At 39.7% G+C, this 24,535-nt stretch overlaps 2 protein-coding genes across 2 annotated transcripts in view; one reads left to right on the top strand and one right to left on the bottom strand.

The window, feature by feature from the left end:
• Positions 1-8,357: 8,357 nt before the first annotated feature.
• Positions 8,358-15,133, bottom strand: sf3a3 (splicing factor 3a, subunit 3). The gene is made up of 17 exons (XM_044336030.1): positions 14,880-15,133; positions 14,739-14,786; positions 14,224-14,276; positions 13,873-13,978; positions 13,706-13,778; positions 13,359-13,450; positions 13,185-13,267; positions 12,925-13,063; positions 12,764-12,832; positions 12,604-12,671; positions 10,697-10,804; positions 10,527-10,596; positions 10,246-10,410; positions 9,081-9,191; positions 8,870-8,960; positions 8,728-8,783; positions 8,358-8,624 (listed from the first exon to the last, which is right to left on the bottom strand). Exons 1-17 carry the CDS (start codon positions 14,973-14,975, stop codon positions 8,547-8,549), a joined length of 1,506 nt encoding a protein of 501 aa, XP_044191965.1. The 5' UTR covers positions 14,976-15,133; the 3' UTR covers positions 8,358-8,546.
• Positions 15,134-16,544: 1,411 nt separating this feature from the next.
• Positions 16,545-24,535, top strand: part of LOC122969984 (ubiquitin-conjugating enzyme E2 E2-like) — a 68,006-nt gene continuing 60,015 nt past the window's right edge. The window contains exons 1-2 of the mRNA XM_044336056.1: positions 16,545-16,751; positions 19,596-19,793. Coding sequence (XP_044191991.1) covers positions 19,603-19,793 — 191 coding nt within the window. The 5' untranslated portion in view covers positions 16,545-16,751; positions 19,596-19,602. The remainder of the gene's footprint in view (positions 16,752-19,595; positions 19,794-24,535) is intronic.

Genomic DNA, 24,535 nt, shown 5'->3' with positions numbered 1-24,535 from the left:
GGATTTTTATCCGGAGTTCAGCCTGGCCTTCAGCCAGGGCTGAAGAAGTCTGGGCTCTGTTGTAGTAGGCAGTGTTGTGACGTCATGCGTCACATGTGTGCGTCGGCCCGGCGGCGGACAATGAACCCGCAAGAGTGGGAGGATTCGAGCTGCCGACGAGAGGGTTGGTGAAAGTAGAGTCTGAATAGAGTCGGAAAGTTTGTCTTTATCATCGTTTCGTAGGAGTGAGACGACCATGTCCTTGAGAGCTCGCTGGAGGTGATCAAACATCCGGTTGAAGATGTTAATTGCTTGGAAAAGAGCCACGTCCGAGTGGGCCATTGCGTGGATGCGTGTGGAGCGTCTGGATCCCAGCTGATCAGAAGCGCGGCGTCTGGAGGAGAAGGGTTCCATGTGGATGTGGTGGTGAAGGAGATATCTCGTTGGTACTGCTGGATCTAGTCGTGGGCGGTATGTTGCCGAGGAACGTGGATCACGGAGCACGGGCAGGAGGTAAGCGTTTGCAATGCAAGCGTGTCGTAGGTCGCATGAGAACTGAGACGAACGGGAGAGAAAGGGGTTAGACACGCTTACATAGGTATGCAAGGATGATCGAATTAGTGAGGCACAAAAGGGCTCTTTTAGACAAAATTTATGAGAATTGAGACAACTGAGAAAGAGGACAGAGATCCCACACAGGAACCACAAGAACTGTGATTGGTTATATCTGGCTGCTTAGTTTTGTGGACTACAAAACAAAATCTATACTGTGGGCATCTTTGGCAGGAGTCCTGTTAACCCCTGTGTCAAGTATAAATCCAGTTTAAGACACAGCTACTATATGTGGGCACAGGAAATCAGGTAAGGCTTTGTTCCTCTAAACTATAATAATGCCATTAAAAAAATTTAAAAAGATAAACCTACAGTAATGGGCTTGTCTGTGTTGGTTTGTGTAATATATAAGTGGTGGTTTTGTCCTTGCTTCCTTTTGTTATGCTAAGTTTCCAAGCAAGTGCTGCCAGTTCAACCTTATAAAACCATTGGAGTTAATTCCAGCAGTTGATTTGGATTATGTTCCCAATCCTGCATTAGCAAATCTCTATTTATAGGCATCTCATGCAAGTAGTTCAGTACACTGAACCAAAACACAAGAGACTGTTAGAGAGATGAAAATACACTACCTCAAACATTCTTGCTGTTAGCACTCCCTCACTAACACCTAGACATTTCAGGCAGTTCTAATCCATACTAAATCCATAAACCATTGAAACAGCTTTCAGTGTGCAGACGTGACTTTAGTCAGTTGATGAGGGGCGACATGCTCATGTGTAATTTACCAGTGAAGCCTGAGGAAATGCCTCCATGCCAGGCAGTTGGAAGTGGAACAGCTCAGGCGTAGTGAACCAACCAGTGTCCAAGTAACCTGGCTTCAGCTCTCATCTGAATGAGAAATCACTGGAGCAAAGATGATCCCTTAGGACACTCTAATGCCATGCTTTAATGGCTCTGCCCTCATAAAGCCTGTGCCCACGAAAATGACAGGTTACCACCAGGCTGCTGGCGGCCCACTTACAAATGTCAGGCCTGGGAGCAGCTAATCATCCCTAATCTACAGTTTGGGGTCTTAAAAGGCAAGTAGAGTGTTTTTTTTTTACTTTGGAAACTAAAATGCTGAGGGTAAGGGCCAGGATCATTCTACTACTATCACTTCTGCAAAAACTACTGACACTAAATGGATCCAGCTCTACTATATACTGCTGCTGCTATTTCTACCACTACTATTGCCAGTATTGCTCAGTGCTGGGGAATCGATCATTTTTAGCCATGCTAGCACCAAGGCACTAGAGATACCAATGTCAGTTGGTCGCTCCACCTTTTTGGTCCAGAAATATCTCAACCATTGGATGGAATGCTATGAAATTTTGTACAGGAATTCTAATGACTTCTGTGATTTCCTGACTTTTCATCTTACGCCACCATCAAGTCCAAATTTCAATTTTCAAATCAGTACTTGCTAATGTAAGCTGTGTTTGAGTCAGACTGACCTGTCCATGTCAGTAAACATTGCAACCTTGTAAATACCTGCAATGACATTCACATCAGCCTTAGCTTCACTTTTTATTCAGTGCTGATTAGCACATATTAGCATGCTAACATGCTAAACTAAAGTAGCCATTGTACTGTAAACTAACTTGAACATCAGTATTTTAACATTATCTTTGTGGGCATGTTAGCATGTTGAAATCAGCAGACCACCTATAGTGTCACTAGCATGCCTGTAGACTCAGTAACCCAGTAGCCTAATGTCATGCATTGGTTTTCATGACTTGTATGGTTACTAGCCTTGTGAAAGTAGTTACAGATAAAAAGTCCGCAAAATTGTGCAATAGGCATAGGTGTATAGTATGTATGTAGATGTCAATGGTGTGACTCTCAGAAAGTAATGTAGTGAGGTAATTGATTAACTTAAGGAGAGTAATTAATTCATTATTTTTTCAGCACTGAGCCTCACCCTAATACTGTCCTAAAACTTCAACTGATGTCTGTTTGTCTTGCCCTAAGAATTCACCAAGTCTCTTTGTCAGACCACTTGGGTCCATAGTAAGATATCATGAGACTGCTAAACAGATTGTAATCACATTTCTTTATTATATATATTTATTATATATATTTAGTCAATTTTTTAGTCCATTATTACAAGACTTTCTATTAAATTTGCTGTGAATGTTCATGGTACCCAGAGGGTGAATGCTAACATTTATGGGGATGCCCTAACTTTTTCTATAGCACCATCTTCAGGCCAAAATGTAAAGATTGCACACAAAAATATATAATGTAATGGGAAGATTGCCATAAAATTGAACACATTTGTATTCCTCAGAGTATGAATCTGTTCCAATTTTTGCACACAACATATCTCTAAATCTAATTGGCAGATAACCCTGAAATTTGTTATGAGCACAGTCATGTTGGGCCATGTACCAACAGTGGCACCACAAGTACAACAGACTGAGTTGTTTCTTGCATTGACTCAGAGGCAGCTGAGCCAAAAGGGTTTTGTCCAAAGTTGTTTTTCAGGCTTTTTTTATTACGCAATCCCATCCCATATTTTACATGTTTGCTACACCAGTAAACAAACAAGTTATGGTACAATTTCATTAAAATACATCATTAAGATGTCAAGACAGCTAATTGAATTTATAACTATGTGTTTTTTCTTTGAAGTCAGTCTTCCAAAGATGAGATGTTTTTTCTTTCTCCTACCAGTATACTGAATATTACAATAGTCACACTGTAAACATGCTGACAATATTATAATGAAATTGGCAAATGTGCTGGTATGTATGAAGAAAAATGTATGAGACAAGCTTTTCTTAAAAATGGAACCATATGTTTCAAGCAGGAGAATATCAGATAAGGGCTTTCCAACACCACTAAAACATCTGCTACATGACAGGTCATTTATCAAAGAAATCCTCTTTGTGCATGTGTGTGTGTGTATGTGTGTGTGTGTGCTCTATTTTTTAATCAATTACTTCATTTAAACCATTTTTAAAACGTTTTTCAAAATACCATGATTTAATGTATTTTCTCCATATAATTTTTCGACATGTTTATTTATTGGCCTTTCAATAACGTAATGAATTAATAAACTAATATTTCTTTTCTGTTCTTATAAAACCAAGGAAATAATGCTTCAGCACTCTTTTGCAGAACAACAACTATTTTAGCTATTTTTTACTAATTATTTACAACCAATAGAGACATTGATAGTGTCTCTGGGAAGCTATAAAATAGATCATTACTGTTGATTACGCAATGAATATGCTGAAATGTTATAGAGTGAACTGAGCACATCATTAACAGTGAATGTTAATGAGCCTTATGGCTCCAGCAGTGCAGTTGTATAATAGAGACTATTAGAAGGTTAGCTGCACGGTTATATTGGACTAAACCCAGCAGGCAGATGATACAAGGTCTTGTCTGTCTCTTCTCTTTCTCTGTATTACTTTTCCATAACCTCACTGTACGTGTCACAGTGTACTGAATCTACTAAGACTAAAGACTAAAGAATTAAATCCCATGTGTTTCTACCAGAAAATCATGGTAAAGCAGCACCATCTGCAGGATTTAATGAGCTGTAAAAGGGTGAAGATTTCATTTAATGGTTGAAATTGCAGCTTTTTTTTTTTTTTTTTAAAAAAGGAGGCTTTTAAAAATGACTGCAGGACACCACAGGCCTTGACTAAATAGGTTTTTGAAAGTCAATTCTGTATTACCCCAACATTTGTGTCATGGCAGGGTGGAATCCTCTGATGCAACATGTGACATTAAACCATATACTAAAAGCAAAATATTCTTAAAGGGTCTGCTTTAAATTCAAATCTAGCCATGGCATGTGTTATATAAAGCACTGTGAACGTGGTTATATGAAAACATGAAAAACATGAAGCTTCAAAGCTGTGGTTGTAGGACTCCAGCCTCTCCTCAATCAGCACTGTGTATTGGTTTTATGATCACTGGCAAGGAACATGTCCTATAAGAATTGGGTTTAACTCATTTGAAATATTTGTGAGAACTGAGGCGTCACATCTTTCCATCACCACTGGAATCAAAGACTGAAAAAACTGAGTCTGAAGGATTTCTCTCATATCCTATGAAGAGAAATGCTTGCAACACTTCTTAATGTAAAATATGTTGTCCAATTTGGAATGACATAATTACAGAATCAACGATTATCTAATAGACTCACTGTGAGCAAAGGAGCTCAGATCAGTCACCGCAGAGATAGAAATAGAAAGTTAATTTAGTGATTTCTTATGAGACCCAGCTGAACTGACTGTACATCTATTTTCTGCACAGCTGGTCAGTCTGCTGCTCATTTCTGCAGCCTTGCGATGGCAACAGGCTTATGACAGTAAAGCAGTGTGCGAAAGATGAGCAACTCTACTGTTATCCACAACTGTTTGTAGACTGCAGCACTTCACTTTCTATTGATCACATTCATTGATCAAACATCTAAAGGTGGCAGGAAAAACAGACTTGTGTTTCCTCTGAAGCCACCAGCAGGTCAAAGTTTTTACTTATCCAGTGAAATATCTCTAGTTGACAGCTTGGCACAAAACATTATTGTACAGACGTTTATTGACGTATACTAATGACTTTTTGTCTAGCATCACCATGAGGTTGACATTTATGGTTTCGACTGTAAGTTTTGATTACTTTGAATTTACCCTGGCATTAGATTATATACAGTCAATGACTTCATATATGTTTAACTTAACATTTATGATTCGTTTTCCAAAATAGGAATGTAAACCTGAACGGCCAAACACAGGGATACAAGAGCTCCATCTGGTGGAGTTTACAAGCCACTTGGAGACATTTTACTCGCTACAAATCATCCAGCCTGCCTGTGATGGATATTTGAATGCAGAGTTTCATCACTCTAACATACAACACAGGTTCCCACATGGACACTAAGCACGGAAAAATGTAAAGTTAAGAGTCACATTAATGGTTGTAGTGGTAAATTACATGGAAGGGAGTATATAATCTGATCTTTATGTGATAAACAACCAGAATTTCTCACAATGGCAAAACATCTGCATGTTTGGAAAGTGTACACAGTCTTTGTCCACATTGAAAATAATGTCTTTGCATCACAGTTTGACCAGTGTGTGATATGATGTTATAAATCTAACACATAAAAAACTCTTTCTTACAAAAGGTCTTAGATACACTGGTTCCTTATTACTGATGAAAAATAATTTAAGATGAAATAACAAACATTATAATACAATGTGAAGAACTGTCATAACAAAAGTCTTTAATAAAAATGTCTCTCCTGTAGTGACTCGCACTTTGGTCACAAACATCTCCTTAAAAGCCTGTTGACCCTGAAGCTGGTAACACCTATCATGTGACATCACTGTAATGATACAGTGTCATGGTATCAGACCTGAGATGATCTTATTACTTAACACTGTTGACAGAGCTGTCAGAGCAGAAGACTTGCCTGTTAGAACTTAAAACCACACATTTGACTTTGTTGTTGACCAAAGTCAAAATCAAAAGTCACAATCAGTTCATGGTTAACCAGAAATTTAAAGGTGAAAATTGAGTAAAACTGAATATTTGCTGGTGTGGATTTGGAGTCTGGCAACTCTCAAACTGTATTTCAGTGGTGGAAAGTAACCAAGTACATTTACTCAACTACTGTACTTAAGTACAGTTTTGAGGTACTTGTACTTTACTTGAGTATTTCCATGTGATGCTACTTTATACTTCCACTCCACTACATTTCAGAGGGAAATATTGTACTTTCTACTCCACTACATTTATTTGACAGCTTTAGTTACTTTTCAGATGAAGATTTGACACAATGGATAATATAACAAGCTTTTAAAATACAACACATTGTTCAAGATGAAACCAGTGGTTTCCAACCTTTTTGTCTTTTGACATCTTACAAAAAGCAGTGTGTAGTCGGGGTCACATTTCACATGTCTATCAGTTGTTAACAGCTCCACCAAATAGTGATTTTTCCCTCTAAACTTCTCACATGCTTTCATTTCAATAAATGTTCAAATGATCCAATATTTCAGTAAAAATCAAAGATTAATCCATTAATCATCTCACGACCCCTCAGATCTATCTGCTGACCCTTTGGAGGGGCCCGACCCCTAGGTTGGGAACCACTGGACTAAACTAGCTAACTGTATATAAAGTAGTGTAAACTAGCTCCACCTCCAGCAGCTACAACAGTAACATGCTGCTCTAACACTGATGCTTCACTATTAATAATCTAATGATGTCATATATAATAATATATCAGTCAGAGGAACCAAACCACTACTTTTACTGCAATACTTTAACTACATCAAGCTCATAATATGTACTTTTACTGTAGTAAGATTTTTCATGCAGGACTTTTATTTGTAATGGAGTATTTTTACATTGGTACTTTTACTAAGGTAAAGGATCTGAACACTTCCTCCACCACTGCTGTATTTTTCTGTCAGTACAGCAAGAAAATCTTTCATTTTCGTGGATTTTCTCATATGACAGGTGAGGTTGTCTGTTGTCACGGTGACATGACAGAATGATAATTGATTTACTTGGGTCATCATCCAGACACATCCTCAGAATCCTCATAGATTGGACTTGCCCACTGGAGTTGAAACATCTCACCTATCAAAATGATGATTTTGTAAAGCCCCCCCAAAAAATTTGCCAAGTTCTTTCCATTCTTGTTGTGAGATCTGTAACCCTGCTCAGATCAGCACTACAACTTTGCTGTAGTAGATGTGACTGTAAGCTATTTTAAAATGCAGTTTTTAAGGAAACTCCACATTGCAAAGATGGAATCAGAGACATGGCAGAAAACATATTCCTCAGGTAGGTAATATACACTTGACTCCTGCTGGAAAACAGATTTATTGCAGCAGTAAAATAGGCCTCATGCCATCGCCTACTTTTTCATTCCATAGATAAGAAAAATGTCAGTTCATGGTGTAACAAATTCAACATAAAATGTTTATTAGCCTTAAATATATGAAGTGCATACAGTACAGTTTCATAAATATGTACCTCTAGAATGACTCGATTAAAGAATTGTTAGAATGTTCTTTATCCTTCAGAAGAAACTATGACTAAGCACATCTTTATGAATATGCTGCATATACTCCTGTGAATCAATTCACACTTTCCTGTCAATGAGCAGACAGAGCTATGTTATCCTGGAAACTGCACAAAATGCTTTCATGTATTTAATCTTCAAACTTTTGTCATTTTCACAAACTCACTCTACATTTTTGATGCTGCAAGCTTTGATGTGCACCAAACATTCCCCTGCAGGAGCAATAAACTCTATTTTATTTTCTCTGAAATCAATTATTCAGCACCTTTTCATAATATCCTAACATAAAAAACATGGCGGTGTTAAACTCAATAAAACGACGGGAAGTTGAAATTGATGTTGGTTGTGATTTCACCGAGCTCCTTCTGTCACTGTTTATGGCAGCTTGTCAAATATATGACGCACTTATTCTTTGCCAGTAGCAGTAAAAACTCTACAATGTTCAGTTTTTTTGTTGCAGTGTATGCATTGATTATACAGCAGAAAGACTCTATGCCTACAGCAGGTTTGCTTGTTAAAAAAATTACAACTGCCATGGATTTAATCTATTAGTCAAGTATTTAATGCCACCATAAAAACCACAGTAGTAAACTGTCCCACATAAAGACAGTTAAAATATGCTTACGAGTCAGTGGCACCATTAAATTAAAGTCAGTCTGTGCGCTGCCTCTGTAAAATCCAAACAACACTGATAATAAACCCTGATTCACTAGCAAAGCAAACAGTGACAAATATGCAGCAGTGACAAAAGTACAGTTTATTATAATGATCAACGGTTGCCACGTTACAAAGTTATCAAAGGGAGGTACGGAGGGCGGGGCGCGGTCTGTAAAACAACATTACTACTTACAAATAAAAAGAAACATGGGGACATAAGTGATAAAAAATATAGTAAATTTGAAAGGAGTTCCATCTTTTTCTGGATCTACAGCAGGCCTTGTCTCTTCAGATCCTCGTAGGTCTTCTTGTTGACCACGTTTCCGCTTGAATCCTCGTACTCTTCCTGAAACACACACACACACACACACACACACACACACAGGTCATGAGATGAGCAGTATTATTCCTTCTATGATGTATGCCAGCTGTCTTGAGTGTGTACTTACTTCTGTGTCAGGCTGCCACCGCTCTGATGCCTTCTGAGACTTCAGTTTTGCCCACACTGGATGAACAAACACAAAAACGCTCATTACAACTTCTTCACAACCCACATGTATGTTTATGACAAGATCACAAGAAGAGACTTACAAGAGACGGCGTCCTCGATCTGCGTAACGTTAGCGAAGTGAGCGGTGTTGGGGATTCCCAGACAGCGCATACCGTGAGCATGCCTCCATTCCTAACCAGAATACAAGATACACAGTTTCAGAGACGCCACGAACACACAAAACTTATGTTGAATGACTTTAATAAGCATCACTGTGTAGCAGTGAGTCTTTGATTAAAAACAGGAACGTACTGCAAAGTGCCTCTGGAAGGCTTTGGGTCCCCTGTAAGTGTAGTTTCCACAGATCTCACAGTTGTAGTTGATGTTCAGCCCGTGGAGTTTATAGAGCCAGTATGGAATCGGCTGCAGGGAATAAGACAGCAGCACATATAAAGCAGAGCAGCGTCACACTAACGTTCTGTAAAATCAGTTTGAGTTGAATTTATATAAATCAAATATACGTTTTTCAACACAGACAGATGACAAGGTTTTAAAAGCCTGATACTGGATTTAAAAGCTACTCAAGCAATTTAATGCTGCAATAAATTCACTATTTTGATAAATGAATAATCATTTTAGTTGAACATTTGATGGTTTCAGCTACTCAAATGTGCAGATTTGAAAGCTTTTATGTGTCATACTGGACTGTTGACTGTAGACCTCAAGGATGCCCACACTGTGTTTTGGTGAGTAATATTCAACATAATCATAAACTCTTCTTTGTTTACAAGAAAACTCCACATGATACCTTTAAGCAAAGGATGTGAAGATTTCTTCCACCACCGTCCAAACCCAAGCTGAGACGTTTTCTCAGACCTGACAAATCTCCTCCTGAGACACATCTTATAACCATTTCCCACACCCTGACCCTAATACTGAATGTAAAAATCCTCTTTTAACACTAAAACACAACATGGGACCATATATAGAACCATTTCACAGCAGTGCAGTGAAGATGCCCACATGCAGCTCTGCAGCTGTTGTGTTGCTGTGATCATCTGAAACTGACACATTTAATAATGATGCTCATTTGTGTTCCTGTTCTGTCTGCAATTTTAGATTTTTAGTCATCTCTAATTAATGAATCACTGCATTTTATTGATGTCCTGTCACGCAATCTGATAATGTTGATAACATATCAGCTGCTGAGCTTCATTTTGAAACTAACCGTGTTGGCCTGCAGTCATGTGGATTTCCTGCACACAGATATTTTTCAACAGCTACCGAAACAGAATAACGTTCTGTTGATAAAGGCTCTTCATTATATAATACAAGTATCTTCATAATCATCTGTGCACTATCAAAATCCTGTCCAGCACTTCTCTCAGCCTCTTTTCAGTATTTGGTTTGTTTTGTCTTCAGCTGCTCTCTAAACTAAAAAAAACGCAGCTGTTTTTGTGCAGGAGTGAGACCTCACCTTGCCGTCCCAGCCCAGCGGCAGGTTCTTGGGGTTGTAGATGATCTCGTTGTCTTCGTCCTCGCTCTCGCTCTCACTGAGCTGCTCCTCCTCCTCTTCCTCACGCTCCTCTCCGGTCCTGGCTTGCTTCCTCTGCACGTTCTCATGAGTCAGCTGCCTCTGCTCCTGTAACCGCCGGTGACCACACATCGAGATCCGTCATCGAAAACAGTCCTACCTGAACCCACAGCGGTTGATTCACGCACGCTCAAAATGTTGCAGCAGCAGATATATTCACTTACCCCGAGAATCTCCACGTATTCATAGACCTGAGCCTCCAGGAAGGCGATTTCCTTGTTCCGCTCTGTGTCTCTGCAGATGTGACGGATGGAAACGGTTATGAATTATATCGAGAACGTTATCATGAGACACTGTCAGCGCCAGGCTGACATTTTTTTTTACACCCACTTACTTTTTGGGGCCTTTGGCTTTGGGATTCTTGGCAAACAGTGAAGGGTCCAGTGATTCCAGGGATTTGCCCTTTGTGCTGAAGAGTCTCTGAGCTCGCTCCTCCAGAGTCCTGTTCAACATACAGACACAGATTCTCATGTCAGACAGCTGCTCGACTGCCTGATGACATGCTCTCTATATGGCCAAAAGCTGCTGCCAATGATGTGCAGCAAAATGTGTCCTGACAGCACTGCAGGAACATGACCTGTAACACCAGGCTTCTCTCAACCTGAACTGCTCACAAGCTTGGGAGGGTTTGGTACCAGCTTCTTCTTTATGTTTGGTGCATAAAAATGAACACAATGAATACTGAGCATGGAATAAAGCATTCTCATGAACTACAAGATGAACAGAGAGTGAAAAGATTAGATGCTAGTCAGTTATTAAATGAAAGCTGCTGTTGGTACCTAACATAGGGTCAAATGAACAGAACAGTCACAGTCCATCCTGTGGAGAACAAAGAGCTGAGTAAATCATTTTAACTGCATTATGCCAAAGTGCATCATTTTAGTGCTGAAACGATTAATCAATTAATCGCTCAACAGAAAATCAATTAATTAGTAGCAGCCCTGATAATTATTTCAAATGTAGTTGTTGCTGCTTCTGTCTTTGCTTGACTAAACATGTGCATGTAAAAGCTGTTTTTAGATTCATCAGTCACCAGAAATGAATTGCTAGTGATATTGATAATTAATTTAATGTGATTTATCAAGTAAAAATGCCAAACATTTTTCCTGACACATTATAGACTGTAAACATGATAAACTACTACTCATTGAAAAATAATAAACACATGAACTGACAATGAAAATAATAGTTAGTAGCAGCTCTGGTCTTTTTTTTTGGTCTTTTGCACCAAATTAAATTCTCATTGTCGTTACTTTGTCATCTGCCTCTTCAAACTTCTTCCTCAACCACTGCTTGTCTCTGCTGGGATGACCAGCAATGACACTCCATTCTTTGAATGTAACACACAGACTGCAGTAGTGATCAGGTAGCTGAGGACAGAACGTGATAAAACTGATGCTTTTCTAGAAGATACTATATAGAAAACATAAAGGTGCATCATACAACACCAGCTACACTGCCTTGAGAAGTGAACTGCTCACTTTCTTCTCCCTGAAACTGACTACAGAAGGAAGGGACACAATCTTTTCAATGTGTTGTTGTAGCATCTGTGGACTCCAAGGTCCTGTATATTCAGCAACAGTAGACGACTGCTGTATAGATTACAGATGTGTATATATATATACACACACACACACACACACACACACACACACACACACACACACACACACACACACACAGGTATACTGATACATACATGACTGTTTGGTTTGTGTTTTGTTTGATAATGCTTTACTTGTTTTCATATCTTTTTTATTTATTTACTTATTTATTCCTTCTCTTCTGTATATACAGGGATACAGGGTTTAAGGGGAAGGTGGATTTTGTTATTTTGATTATTTTAAAGTCTCTGGACAGATATCTAGATACATCTTATCTGTGTTTTTTGACAAGATCATATGCAAGTATTTAATTTTATCTTCCTTGTATGAGTGCACTTGAACCATCACGAACAGCAGCGCTGCTGTCAGCCCCACGAAACCACCTGGAACTAGCATTTACTGTCACCGCCTGAAAAACACCAGGAGAACGTCCCAAAGCCAGCAGAGAACAGCGGCAACAAAAGCACAACGACGGCTACGTGTTACGTTTGAAGAAGTTCCTGCAGTGCAAAAAGGGCAAAAACGTACCGACTCAAAAACCCTAACGAAGATGAAAATGAGGTGCACCTGCAAAGTTAGGCATCACTGGAGTAATGGTGTGCAATACTGGGATCATGCAAACACACAACATGCTCACCCTCCACACTTCAGTCCCAACGCCATGAGAGCAGACTTCAATCTGTCCAGACCCAAAGAAGCCAACTCCTGTGTGACACAGTCAGTAGAATCATTAATGAGCAACCTTTGGATTGACATTAAATAATTAATCTTCCAGTTTGAGAATTTTGATTTCTTACCTCCCAAGAGGAAAAAGCAGAGAGGTCGAGATGAGCTCCGGCGTGTGTCAAAGCGCTGCTCGTCTCTTTCTACGATCCAAACAAACGGCAGAAAAAAAAATGTCAGATGAGCCGAACAACTAAAACCTGAAGCGTTGTCACACATGAAGAGGAGAACTTACAGGCCAGCCTGGAAAGGTGCCGTTCTCCCACTTTTTCTCAAAGTCTGACAGCACTTTGCCGTACAGCTCGTTCTGGTCCAGCAGAGGTTTGACCCGGTCTGTGTAGTCCTGCAGGTACTCCAGCATCATCTCCAAATACCTGTATGATCACATCACACAGCTCAGCGCACTCACATAGGATCCACAAAAGGTTTCACAAAGTTGTACACAGGTGTTAGCGGTCAGATCTGATGTGAAAAAAAAAAGCGTGATGGACCTACTTTTTGTATTCAGCGTTCTTCCTGTCCTTAGGGATGTCAAAAAGCTGGTCGAATGAAGACAGGTAAGTGATGTACTCCAGTTTCTGTAGGAAAGATCGTACGTAGTCGTTAGCAAGAGTGTAAGATCAGTTTGAGGGTGAAGAATGAATTATACAGACAATAAGGGATCATAACCTCAGCTCCCTTCAAGTTGATGTACTTCAGGTAGCAGTCGTGGAGATCCAGGTAGCGGCCGTATCCTTCCTCGTCTGTGAACTCAACGAGATCTGTGGAAAATACACACATCACTCAGTAATGCATTAAAGACCCAAAGAGCCAGAGCAGAGTGTTAGCCAGCTATCATCAGATTTTTACATCTCGCAAGTGTACTTTATGAACCCAGTTCTTGTTAACGTTCTCACTGTTGGACAGGAAGATCCTAGTGCTAACAGAGTCTTTGTTAAACTAGGTTACTGTGAGATGAAAGCCGGTAAAATGAAATCAATGCAAATGTCTTCTCGTTATGGTGGATTAAGACGTACTCTGAGCCTCCTCGCTGGGGTTGTCTCTGGCCTTCATCAGCTCCTCAAACTCTACAGACATGGGGATGGAAATCTGCGAGAAACGCATAATGACATTATTGTAAAACAGTCCGCTGCTGAGCCGTTACGTGTCTCATTAGAGCGTTTTACAATCAGAGATTAACTACCTCATTTGGGTGCTTTCGGTGAAACTCCTTTATCTGTTTCAGTCTGTTGTAGAACTCTGCAAACTCGTTTGGTCCTGAGATGGCAGCGAGTTCATCCTTCCTCATTCTGTCAATGAAAAAAAAGGTTGTCAAGGCAACAGGTTCATTGACTATTCTGCATGATATAATCCACCATAAACATAAAAAATAAAGTTATTATGAGTAGTAAAGTTTCTGCATCCAAGTTGATACAAACATTTTAAAATGAAAGTAAGAAATTAGGGAAGAAATACTTTTAAATGCAAATGAGAGATAAAGCAGGTAAAGCCACTTACTAAACCAGAGCAGGTTAGTTACTTAGTTAAGACTTACCCATCTTTGTCTTCATAGGAGTCTCTGAGATTTGCGCTCACTTCCATATACCTCTATAAAAAGATAGAAAGCTGATGATGGTGGAAATAAGGAGTCAACTCACAGAATGTGACATTTTTACTGATTTAAGACCTGATTGGCGGATCACTTATATACCGAATGTTCCAACAAACCCTATCAATGCTTATAAAGCTTGGTATAGTGTAAATGCGGGAATATTTAGCAGTTAATAATCAAAGACACGTTTAACTGACAAATTTTAAAGCGGAATTTGGTGCAACATTACCTCCAGTAATGTTTACTTGCAGAGAAATGTAGCTATTAGCTTGCACTGTTTAACTGTTTCCTGTTTAACTTGCATGTTTCTAGTCTCGAATGTGGAAACTGTAGATAACAATCAAAGTTTTACTACAAGTTTCTTTAATAGATGAAAATTTTTGTTAACTGTAACAGTAGCCCGACGCAAGGTTTCCTATTATTAACTGTTAGCTTGTGGATCAAAAACTCTCACTTACATCCAGCATTGCTCTTGTTCGGTGGTCAGAGTTTATCTGTTCCCGCAACTGTCAAGAAAAAGAGAAGATTATTATGAAAACATAAGTTAACTTCCAGATGTTTTAGATTAGCAACAGTGCTAATGCTAACGGGCAGCTCACCGTAGATTTCTTGTGCAACATTTCTTTTGTTTTAGCATCCATTAGTCGCTCTTTCTCCTCGTGGTAGCGACGCTGTTGCTCTAAAATAGTCTCCATGGCTTATGAAGGTAAACTATGTTTACTACTGGCGAGGTGAGGTTTGTAACTAGCTGGTTTAAAATGAAAGAAAACGTTACGGCTAAGTTACGTTTGTTTTCAATGGCGCATGTTGAGAGAGCTAATGTCCGCCACTGAGCTCGGCGTAGAGAAACATCGAACACGTCCAATAGTTCCGCAGCGGTGACCGCGCAGACAAATACAGTCGATAATATTTAAGGTCAATTAATTCGTTCACGAAAGAAATATTTTGCAGATAATCAAAAGATGACACGGAAATAGTGGTTTAATTAGTTATGTATATATAGTTGCCTGTCAGCTAATATTCAGGCGTCTGTCTGAGCTGTTTTATTGTTAATTTCAACTAGCTAGTTCTAGATTAATTAAATAAATAATAATCATCGAACCCTAAAAATCTCCCAACAGCAACAGGTCACCAAAGTACACATAAAATCAATAACTCCACTGAGGCTCCGTGTATTACATGAGGAAATGGCTGTAAATCTTTAATATATAGGCAATTGCTTCTGAAATCTTAATTCACACTTTTGAGCGTCGCCAACGCGATATTCCTCTTCTTTGCACTTCCTTTGTAGTCCACACTATCATCAAAGCTGCCATAACGCTTCAGAGAGCACACAGTCTGCGCGCATTCGCATGGGAGCGCGCACGGAGGCGGTCTGAGAGTTGTCAAGCTACTGTAAACAAAGAAAAGACCGGAACTAAAGACAGTCTAAGAGTAAGAGACTTTTACTGAAGCAAAAAAGAAAAGGGAAAAAAAAAGTCAGCACGAGGGTGTATGATAATGTGTTCTTTTGTGGCAAAAAGATTGGATTAAAATGGCACTGTTTGTATATTCATTGGTACAGATTGAATCTTGAATGTGAGTTTTTTTTTAATTTCATGAGAATTAAGGCAAGGTGTGCAACTTTTGAGTCCAAATTTGATGCAGTTGTTCTTGTCTCTTCAGGAGCAAAACCTACACAACAAGCAGGAGGTGAACTAGGTTTATTGATAGTTTTCTATTCACACTGGCAAAAGACTGTCACTTAACAGTCATCGCCATATTATGTTCAATAACAGCTAAAATACTGGTAACCACTATTTTAAATTTTGGTTGCAATATTGTAAAGGTTAGGTTATCTGGTGAACTGACTTCCTGTACAATAAACAACATGTTATTTAAGATAAGATGATTGATCCCAAAAGGGGAAATTCACTTGTTACCACAGTACTTAACAGCCTAAAGATGTAGGAAACAGATAAAGAACTATTTAAAAGAATAAATACAACAAAATCAGATATAAATAAAATTGTCAATGACATTCATAAGCTATATTTATAATGTATATTCGCCTTAGCATTGCACTGTATATACACAATGCAAAAATTAGGCCATACACATGATTTTTGCATTGAGCGAATTGCTCTGCAACTATATATAAGCAGAAGTACTGAATCTGGAGGTGCAACTCCACAGAAGACGCAGTCTTTGACTTTATGTGCAAGGTGTCACCCTGTCTCGTGTCTCTCTTGTCTCGTGCCTCACTCGAAACACGCGGGAGACGACCGTGCTCCCTTCTGCTTGTATTTTGCCAGCTAACATCGGAAGCAGTGCTCGTAGCTTCTGTGGAGCTTGACGGTCTCGGTTCGGCACATTCTCCAGCAGTCAGTCAAAGCCGCGGACAGCCAGCCAGCGTACGGATTACGGAATATACTGCGGAGGACATTCTCACACATTTCTCCTGCCGCCGCGCGTCCAGCCCGCTTAGGAAGGTGAGTCGTTCGTATTATTGTCTAAAAACATTCAACTCCACAGATAGCAGAGAGGTTTGTTATCGCTGTCTCCTCTGAGAGAGAGAGAGAGAGAGAGAGAGAGGGGCGGTGGGTGGAGGGGTGGTTGGGGGGAGAGTGAGAGAGCGACAGAGAGAGAGAGAGAGAAGAAGAGGGGGGCATCCGCTCCGTCTTTTGTGCTGGAGCTGATTTGGCAGTGGTCAGTGCTTCAGTTTCATCTCGTTCTGCCCTACTGTATGAAGATGTCTCCTAACCGAGGCTGCCTTTCAAACCTACCCCTCACTAAACGTGTGAACACAGCTCACAAGGAGGCCGTAAAATACCATTGAATAGTCGTTAGCAGCCACCGTTTAATTCAGCCACCGCTCAAAACAGCACTCAAGTCTAATAAATGTCAACTTCTATCAACCGAAATACGCGAGCTTAGCTAACAGCGCCAAACAAATAGAAAAGTTGATATTTCATCCCTCACGTAGCTGGTTTGTTTACTAGCAAATAATTAAATTGTGATAAGGTTGTGTCGGAATGTATGTGGCTTCTCTCTCTGGGATGTGATTTTTCTCTGGGCCTCCTCAATAACATACATGTTAGAAAAAGCTTCATGAAGGTATGGCTGAGGTGTTCTGACAGCTTCACACCTGAAGGAGGAGGGGGGGGAAAAAAAACCCCAATCTCTAATGGCAAGAACCTACAGTGATCTGCTGCTCAGTCTGCAACTTGAACTTCCAATGTGTTTGTGCTCACCTGACAGCTGGAAACACATCATTTTCTACATTGTATCAACTCTACCCTGAGAGGCCTCCGTTCACCAGAGCATGTACATGTTATAACCCGTGAAATGTTGCCCCTCTGCATTATCCTAACCCATATAATCCCCCAATTATCTCCCGCATCAGCTCACCACAAAATGCAGTTAATTGCATCAGATAGCCTGTGTGTGCACTGGCTGTTTGTCTAATGTCAAATGCCAAGTCAGCTTGCCAAACCCGCTGTCATGTTTATTGAACAATCTGCCCTTACTTCTGTCCAATTTGATATTCATTTCAGCTCTACAGCACGCAGAGAAAGAGCCCTCACACTCATTCATCTGTATCATACATTTTTCATACCAGAACTGGGAATGTAAATAGAGGTATTCACCTTGAGGTTCACACACACACACACACACACACACACACACACACATGCAGGCAGACTGATGGGGGAATTGGATTTAGTGAACATGACCTTGTAGGTGTCTTTTTATTATTGAGACTGGAGGCTTGTGACCAGCAGACGTTCAGCTCGACTGATTCTGAGGATGAGTGTTAAAAGATCTGAGGTCTGTATTTCACTTTTTATCCTCTGCTGCTGCAAATACTCCTCTACAGGGGACCACGGGATAACCTTAGAGGAGGAATAACCTCAGTAAGGATACAACCAAAGATTATTTTCCTTATGGGTTTATTTGCAGACGTTTTTAAATGTCTTGTTTTGTGGGATCATGGGATAGCCTGATCCCCAATCTTTTAGGAATCTTACGATTGGATTTGATTCCGATTCTCGGCTGTGTGATTCGATTCAGGATGCAGCTAATTTCACAGTTATCCAATAGTTTTAAAGTAAAGATGTAGACTCAAAGATGACCAAAGTCAGTAGGATATATCGCTACCTAGCATGGCTAAAAAAATCCAACAATACACTGTCAACAGAAAAAAGACAAACAGTAAATTAAGGACAAAAATGATGATGGTTGATGGTAATCATATTAAGCTTTATTATCCTTTCTTGATGTCGGAAATAGCAGTTTGGAAAAACCTTCTCAACAGAAGGTTCACTTACTTGTTGTTTCCGAAGCTTTCAGCCACAACAGACACTAAAGTCAAAGAACTAGAAGGAAATGTTAGGTTAATAAAACCACTGCTCATCATTTAATGAAGTCTTTTCCATCAATGGAATAAACACACATCATCCAATGAATGTAGAAATGAATGTTAGATGTGGTTGTAATGCCCCAACTGGAGACTACTACACTAAGTACCTGAGTTTGCTCTAAACTCTGAATATCAGATCAACGTTGACACTAGTGCTGAAATGATTAGTCAGAACAAAACGACAGAGATGAATAGTTTTAAGTCATGTATCAAGACAAAGTGCCAAACACTCACTAGTTCAGGCTGCTCAAATTTAAAGCTTTGCTGTTCACTCATCATTGTAAATGGAATATTCTCATCCTCTGACAAAACAAGTCATTTGAAGAGGCTAAATTTTGGCTCTGAAAAAAATGTGATGGACATTTTTAACACTAAACAATGAGTTGATGAAGCAATCACAGTTCAGGCTTGACACTGGAAATAGTAGTTTGACAGAACAATTCCAGCTCAAGGTCAAATTATGAGCTTTTTCTGGACCCTGGATGAGCCCACTGGACTTTTTTGAAATACTTGTTCTTAGTCTGTGCACAATGTTTTTTGTGTTTTGTTGTCTGTGTAAATAAATAAACTGAACTAAAAAATGTAACTCAAAAGTTATTCATAAAATAGGAACAATAGTCAACAGACTAATAATGGATAATCAAGAAAAATTGTTATTTGCAGCCATATTTGAAATTCATACATCAGGTAGTTGACATCATCCTGCTTTATTACAGTGGATTTGACTGATTACATATTTATTCCATAACCGCAATTCAGAAATAGCAGCATTACAGCATTGGCTGCAGCAAAACCTATTACGTGTGTGTGTCTTTGTGTACTCAGTAAGTATGCGTAACAGTGTCTGTGTGTGTGTGTGTGTGTGTGTGTGTGTGTGTGTGTGTGTGTGTGTGTGCGCACAACCATCCGGCAGTGTCAGCATGTCCAGTGAGGTGCAGCCGAGGCCGGACGACAGCCCCAACACCAGTGGGGGAAGCTCAGATGCTGAGCAGAGGGAGGCGGCTCCTCCGGAGCAGCCGGGCCCCGAGCAGCGGGACCAGACCCAGCCCAAGAAGAAGGAGGCCAAAATCTCCAGCAAGACCGCTGCCAAGCTCTCCACCAGCGCCAAGAGGTAGATCAGTCTCTTTTACTTTGTGTCCCTGGCTGGGTCTTTGCCCACTCTGCCCCGATGGCTCTCTTTAGCTGCTGAAGTGCTCATCTGTCACTCCTTCTATGGTTTTCTCTTTGCTGCTAAGTACTCACTGATATGTTGTTTCCTGACTTTCCACAGATCATCTGTCAGTGAAAACAGCTGGTGACACTTATGTGATTAATCGGTAAAAGTTGAGATGAAATGAAAAATACCTTTTAACACTTTTAGATCACATCCTTGATCATAACGTGCACCTATTTAACAATATATGCCAATGCCTACGTGGGCTTGAGTTTCAACCAATAATATCATGACATCCACCCATCAATCAATCTTCAACTTTTAGCGGCACAGAGCTGTGATTCATTATGACACGCCCACTTTTAAACAGTCAAATCAGATTTCTAACGTTACGTCCCGCCTGTCTATCCTGAAATATGTCACCACATGGAAGTTAGATACTCTTGAAACGCTGTTCAACAGAAACAACTCCAATAGTCCGGTTAATCATTTGAGTCACTTATTAAACAAAAACACCAAACATTCACAGCTTTCAGCCTCTGAAATCTGAGGATTTGCTGTTCATAAACACACAAGAGACAAAGTTCGCAAAATTAAACAACCTCTCCAGTTTTTGATCATCTTCGGGGTTTTGTCAAACCATTTCATGGAAAATTAGTTTTGTGAAATCATCATCATTTGCACAGAATGAGAGAAAATGGGACTTTCCACTTCACCCTCGTCATGCAGCTCGCACAACTGCTTTTCCTCTCGTTGGTCGGAAGAAAAGCAATATGAGGAGTGTTGCGATTAGCATTTGTCATTTTAAGAACAAAACAAAAAATAGTTGAGAGATCGATCAATAATGAAAATAATCACTCGTTACCACCCTAATGAGGCTTGATTTTCTGTGAGTGGTGCTGTTCTCCTTATCTGCTAACTTGTACTTTGTACATTGTTCCTCTATTTATTGAAAACACATCACTAGAGCATCACTTCCCTCCACTTCCAGAGAAATTCTTAGCAGATACCTAAACTGCCAACTTATGGTTATTTTAGTCATTTCCTGTTGTCCAATTTTAGTACTAGATGATTCAAAACAACTCTTCCTTCTTACTATTGTAACCTGAATGTCTTCGAGTGACATCTGTTGACTTGTGATGGGCATTTGTCACAATTTAATGACACTTTACAGACCAAAACAGAGTTCTGGGTGTCCTCTCTGAGTTACTGACAGGGACTTGTTTAAATATGTGCTCCATGACGTGTTGATAGGTGTTTGGCACTCTGGTTGGGTCACTTCTCTGTTGGGTTTTTATCACCAACATAATGGCTCGAGCCCCTCTGCACACATCCAATCCCATCTTAAAGGCTGCTGGGAAACGATGTGCACAGTTGGGAGTAAACACATCATTCAACAGAAAGGAATGTATTTATGTCAAAGGTCACCACTGTGAAGACCACTTGCAATTGGTCGACTGCACAAATCTGTGTGTCCAAGTTTACTGATCACGGCTATTTCATTGAAATAATTTGAATTGGGTTAGAACTAATAAAAGCTGGACCCTAAGGTTTGTGTTGGGGAGAAAAATAAGTTTCTTTATCCCCTTTATTTCAGGAAAAAAAAAATCAAGGTGTGTTTCTGTGGCGCAAAGCTACATCTAAACTATTGGTTGACAAATTGTTTCAGAGATCAAGAACAAACCTTCAATCTCAACATGGAAGCCAACATGGACAAGGAGTCCTTCAACCTGCACTCATTATTTTTGTGATCTGTAAAATGTAAGTTCATGTGGAAAAATGGCTGTTATAATTTTCCACAGCCCAAGGTGACATCCACCAACAAAAAACCTCCAAATATTCAGTTCACTATCATGTATGATAAAGAAAACCAGCAAATTCTTACATTTGAGAAGCTGTAACCAGCAAATGTTTGCCATTTTTGCTATCATCAAGCACATATTGCAGCTTTAATGGTGAAACACCAGTTTATTTACACATCCAGCAGAGCAACACTAGCATTCATTTGGAATTGTATTTCTGGCCACTAAATTTACTCTCCATTTAGATCTATTTTGGCCTCCACTAACTCCCAATAGAAATATCTGCATCTTAAGCTGCTGAATGTTCACCACAATGTTCACCAGCTAGTTGACTGACAGACTGAAGCGAACAGTAACGCTTTGGGTCCTGAAACGCTCCTTTGGGCTGAGGGGGAACTGCTGAGTTGGAGATAATTGGCTTCATCACTACAGGAAACCATTTTCACATTACACATAGTCATTTGATCCATTGTTAATATAAAAATATTGATTAGTGCAGCTTTAACATGCTCTGCAAAATTAAATATCTGCAATTCAGAGATAACTGAGCAATCTCCGTGCGCTGAGGAAGATTGTGTAATGCGATGAAAAGCTTCCCAATGCATCCCAATCTGGTAACAACTACCATGCCATAACCCCCTGGGATCTATATCTAACTGAAACTGAGAGCCTCCACATGTACTCTCGCAAACAGTCTGGCACCAGGTATTTCCTGGGAAAAACATCCTCTAGCACAAAGGAAGTGAGCACTGTATGCCTGTGACTTCAGCCACCACAGGCAGTTTGAAATAAATCCAGCGATGACTTCTTATCACCAGAGATGGCTACAACATAAAAAATAAGGACCTGGAGGGTTACCACTTTATAGGATGTTTGGCAGGCACCAAGTTTAGTTGCTCTACAGTGATAGTTCTTGTAATAAATCGTGCAGTTTGCTGCACACAAGCCAAAGCCGGTGTTTTTCATCATAAAAAGTATGCTCAGATGTTATTGACTTATTTGTGTTTGTTGAGGATGCAGAATGTAATAGTTTAGAGCTCGCAGGGTCTCAAGGGATTATCAAATGCAATGAGCTGTGGAACATTAGAGAAAGTGTTTGCTTTAAAGAGGCCGAGCACGAGCGTGAGGAACTGGCAGTATAATCAGTGTTTTTTCCCTTCGGATTGCCCCATCCTTGTTCATTGCACCACTCTCTCACAGGTCCCCAGCTTCAGCCGTCAAAATGTGCCACCTCAGGAAATACTGCAGATAAAATTACACAGCATGCACTCAAGCTGAGAATGAATCCATAACCGTGGAGATTGTATTACAGGCTTCTTTGCAAATATATGTCTTTTTTTTTTTCCCTCTTTCCCCCGAGTGAGTCGTGTGCAGTCATTTCCCCTCTGAGGAGAGTTTAAAGGAAAATCCCCCCCCTTGGATACTCTACCCGGTTATGTATCATCAACCTGTGATGCATAAGCCATTCCAGGAGTTCTTTTATGATTAAGTGTTGACTTCTTTGTACCTTCTTTGTAGCTGACCTCAGACAAAACCCCGCAGAAGAAAATACCAAGTAAACAACAGTTTGTACTGTTTCTATTTTGTGCTGGAGACGACATATGTTTCAAACACTATATACAGTGTCCCGTCACCTCATTCTCACACCCTGTGGCCTTTAATAGCCTGTGACCTCAATTTGGTTAGTAGTGTTGGCCACAGTAGTTCACCAACTAGAGCAAGTCATGCTGGGTGCTTGAGGTCAATGCTGGTGTTGATGTTTAAGAGGTTTGATAATCATATACCATATACTTTTCATATACAATCATATACTTTTTTTTTTAGAATTGTTACAAAGATATGTACCAAGTGGGACATTTTCCAGTTGAAAGATAAACTACGTAGTGACAACTCTGATTCTAAATGACCTCAAACATATCTTGATACTCTTGTACAAAGACGTCTTCTTTTTCATCCTCAAGTTCTCACATTTTTTTTCATTCACCAACATACACAGTAATACGATATATCTGCAATAAGCTAATATCTGCCAATATACTGACCTGGACAATTTATCAGTCTTGCTTTTTAGTCACTACATCACTATAAGCTTCCAGCACCATATATTTCGTTAGCATGTCTGACCAGGCCTTGTGAATTCCAGCAGTAGACAGCTCCATCATCTCAACGCCATGCAAAAATCATAACAATTGTCCAAGAAGAAGCTTATGTGGCGAAATCCATCGATGAATAATTCATTTATTCACTGCTGTCAAGCCAGCCAACAAGTTACATTACATTGCATTTGACTCTATGCAAGAATCATCATTAAGTCATAAAATGTTGGCTACAAAGATAGTTTTTCATAATAACTTTTGGCTTTTCAAAATGTGTAGACAGAAGGACCGTCCCAAACCATATGCTTGTAAGTGCTGAGTTCCTTGGGAACACAGATCACAATTTGGATTTGAAAGTCACTACTGTATATTGTGTCTGAAAATGAGGAGCCAAAAGATTCCATGGCCAAATTTGACGTGAATTATTTGGTGATTTGGAGAAAGTCTGCACATTGTCTTACATGCAATTGACAGAAATAAAAGAATAAACTCACAAGTGCAGCATGTCATTATCCATAAACGTTAGACCCTTTTATCCTGCAGAGAAATACAGTAGATATTATCTCAATTGTACAGTAAAGTAGCATTTTAACATGTTTGACAAAGTACATCTCTCAAGCTGAAAAAGAGTTTTAGTGTAATGTAAGTGAGCCTCACGTTGCATCTTTTGCGGTGTGATTTTGCACATCCGTTTATTGCCATGTCATCGTGAAATGAATGTTAATTTCGTTCATGAAAACTATGACTAAATATGTTCATCAACAACCTTTTTTTTCCATGACTAAGACGAGACAATGACAGG

Source organism: Thunnus albacares, chromosome 19, assembly GCF_914725855.1.
Source record: "Thunnus albacares chromosome 19, fThuAlb1.1, whole genome shotgun sequence".
Taxonomy (NCBI): domain Eukaryota; kingdom Metazoa; phylum Chordata; class Actinopteri; order Scombriformes; family Scombridae; genus Thunnus; species Thunnus albacares.
This window is presented reverse-complemented; position numbering and strand designations above follow the sequence as displayed.

Bases quoted from the DNA above. Each gene is read 5' to 3' on its own strand.
- sf3a3 (XM_044336030.1), bottom strand. From the start codon at position 14,975: ATGGAGACTATTTTAGAGCAACAGCGTCGCTACCACGAGGAGAAAGAG. The intron at 14,277-14,738 runs GTAAGTGAGAGT...ATCTTTTTATAG, and splicing joins GAACAAGAGCAATGCTGGAT to AGGTATATGGAAGTGAGCGC. The intron at 13,268-13,358 runs GTTATGATCCCT...TCTTTCCTACAG, and splicing joins TCAACTTGAAGGGAGCTGAG to AAACTGGAGTACATCACTTA.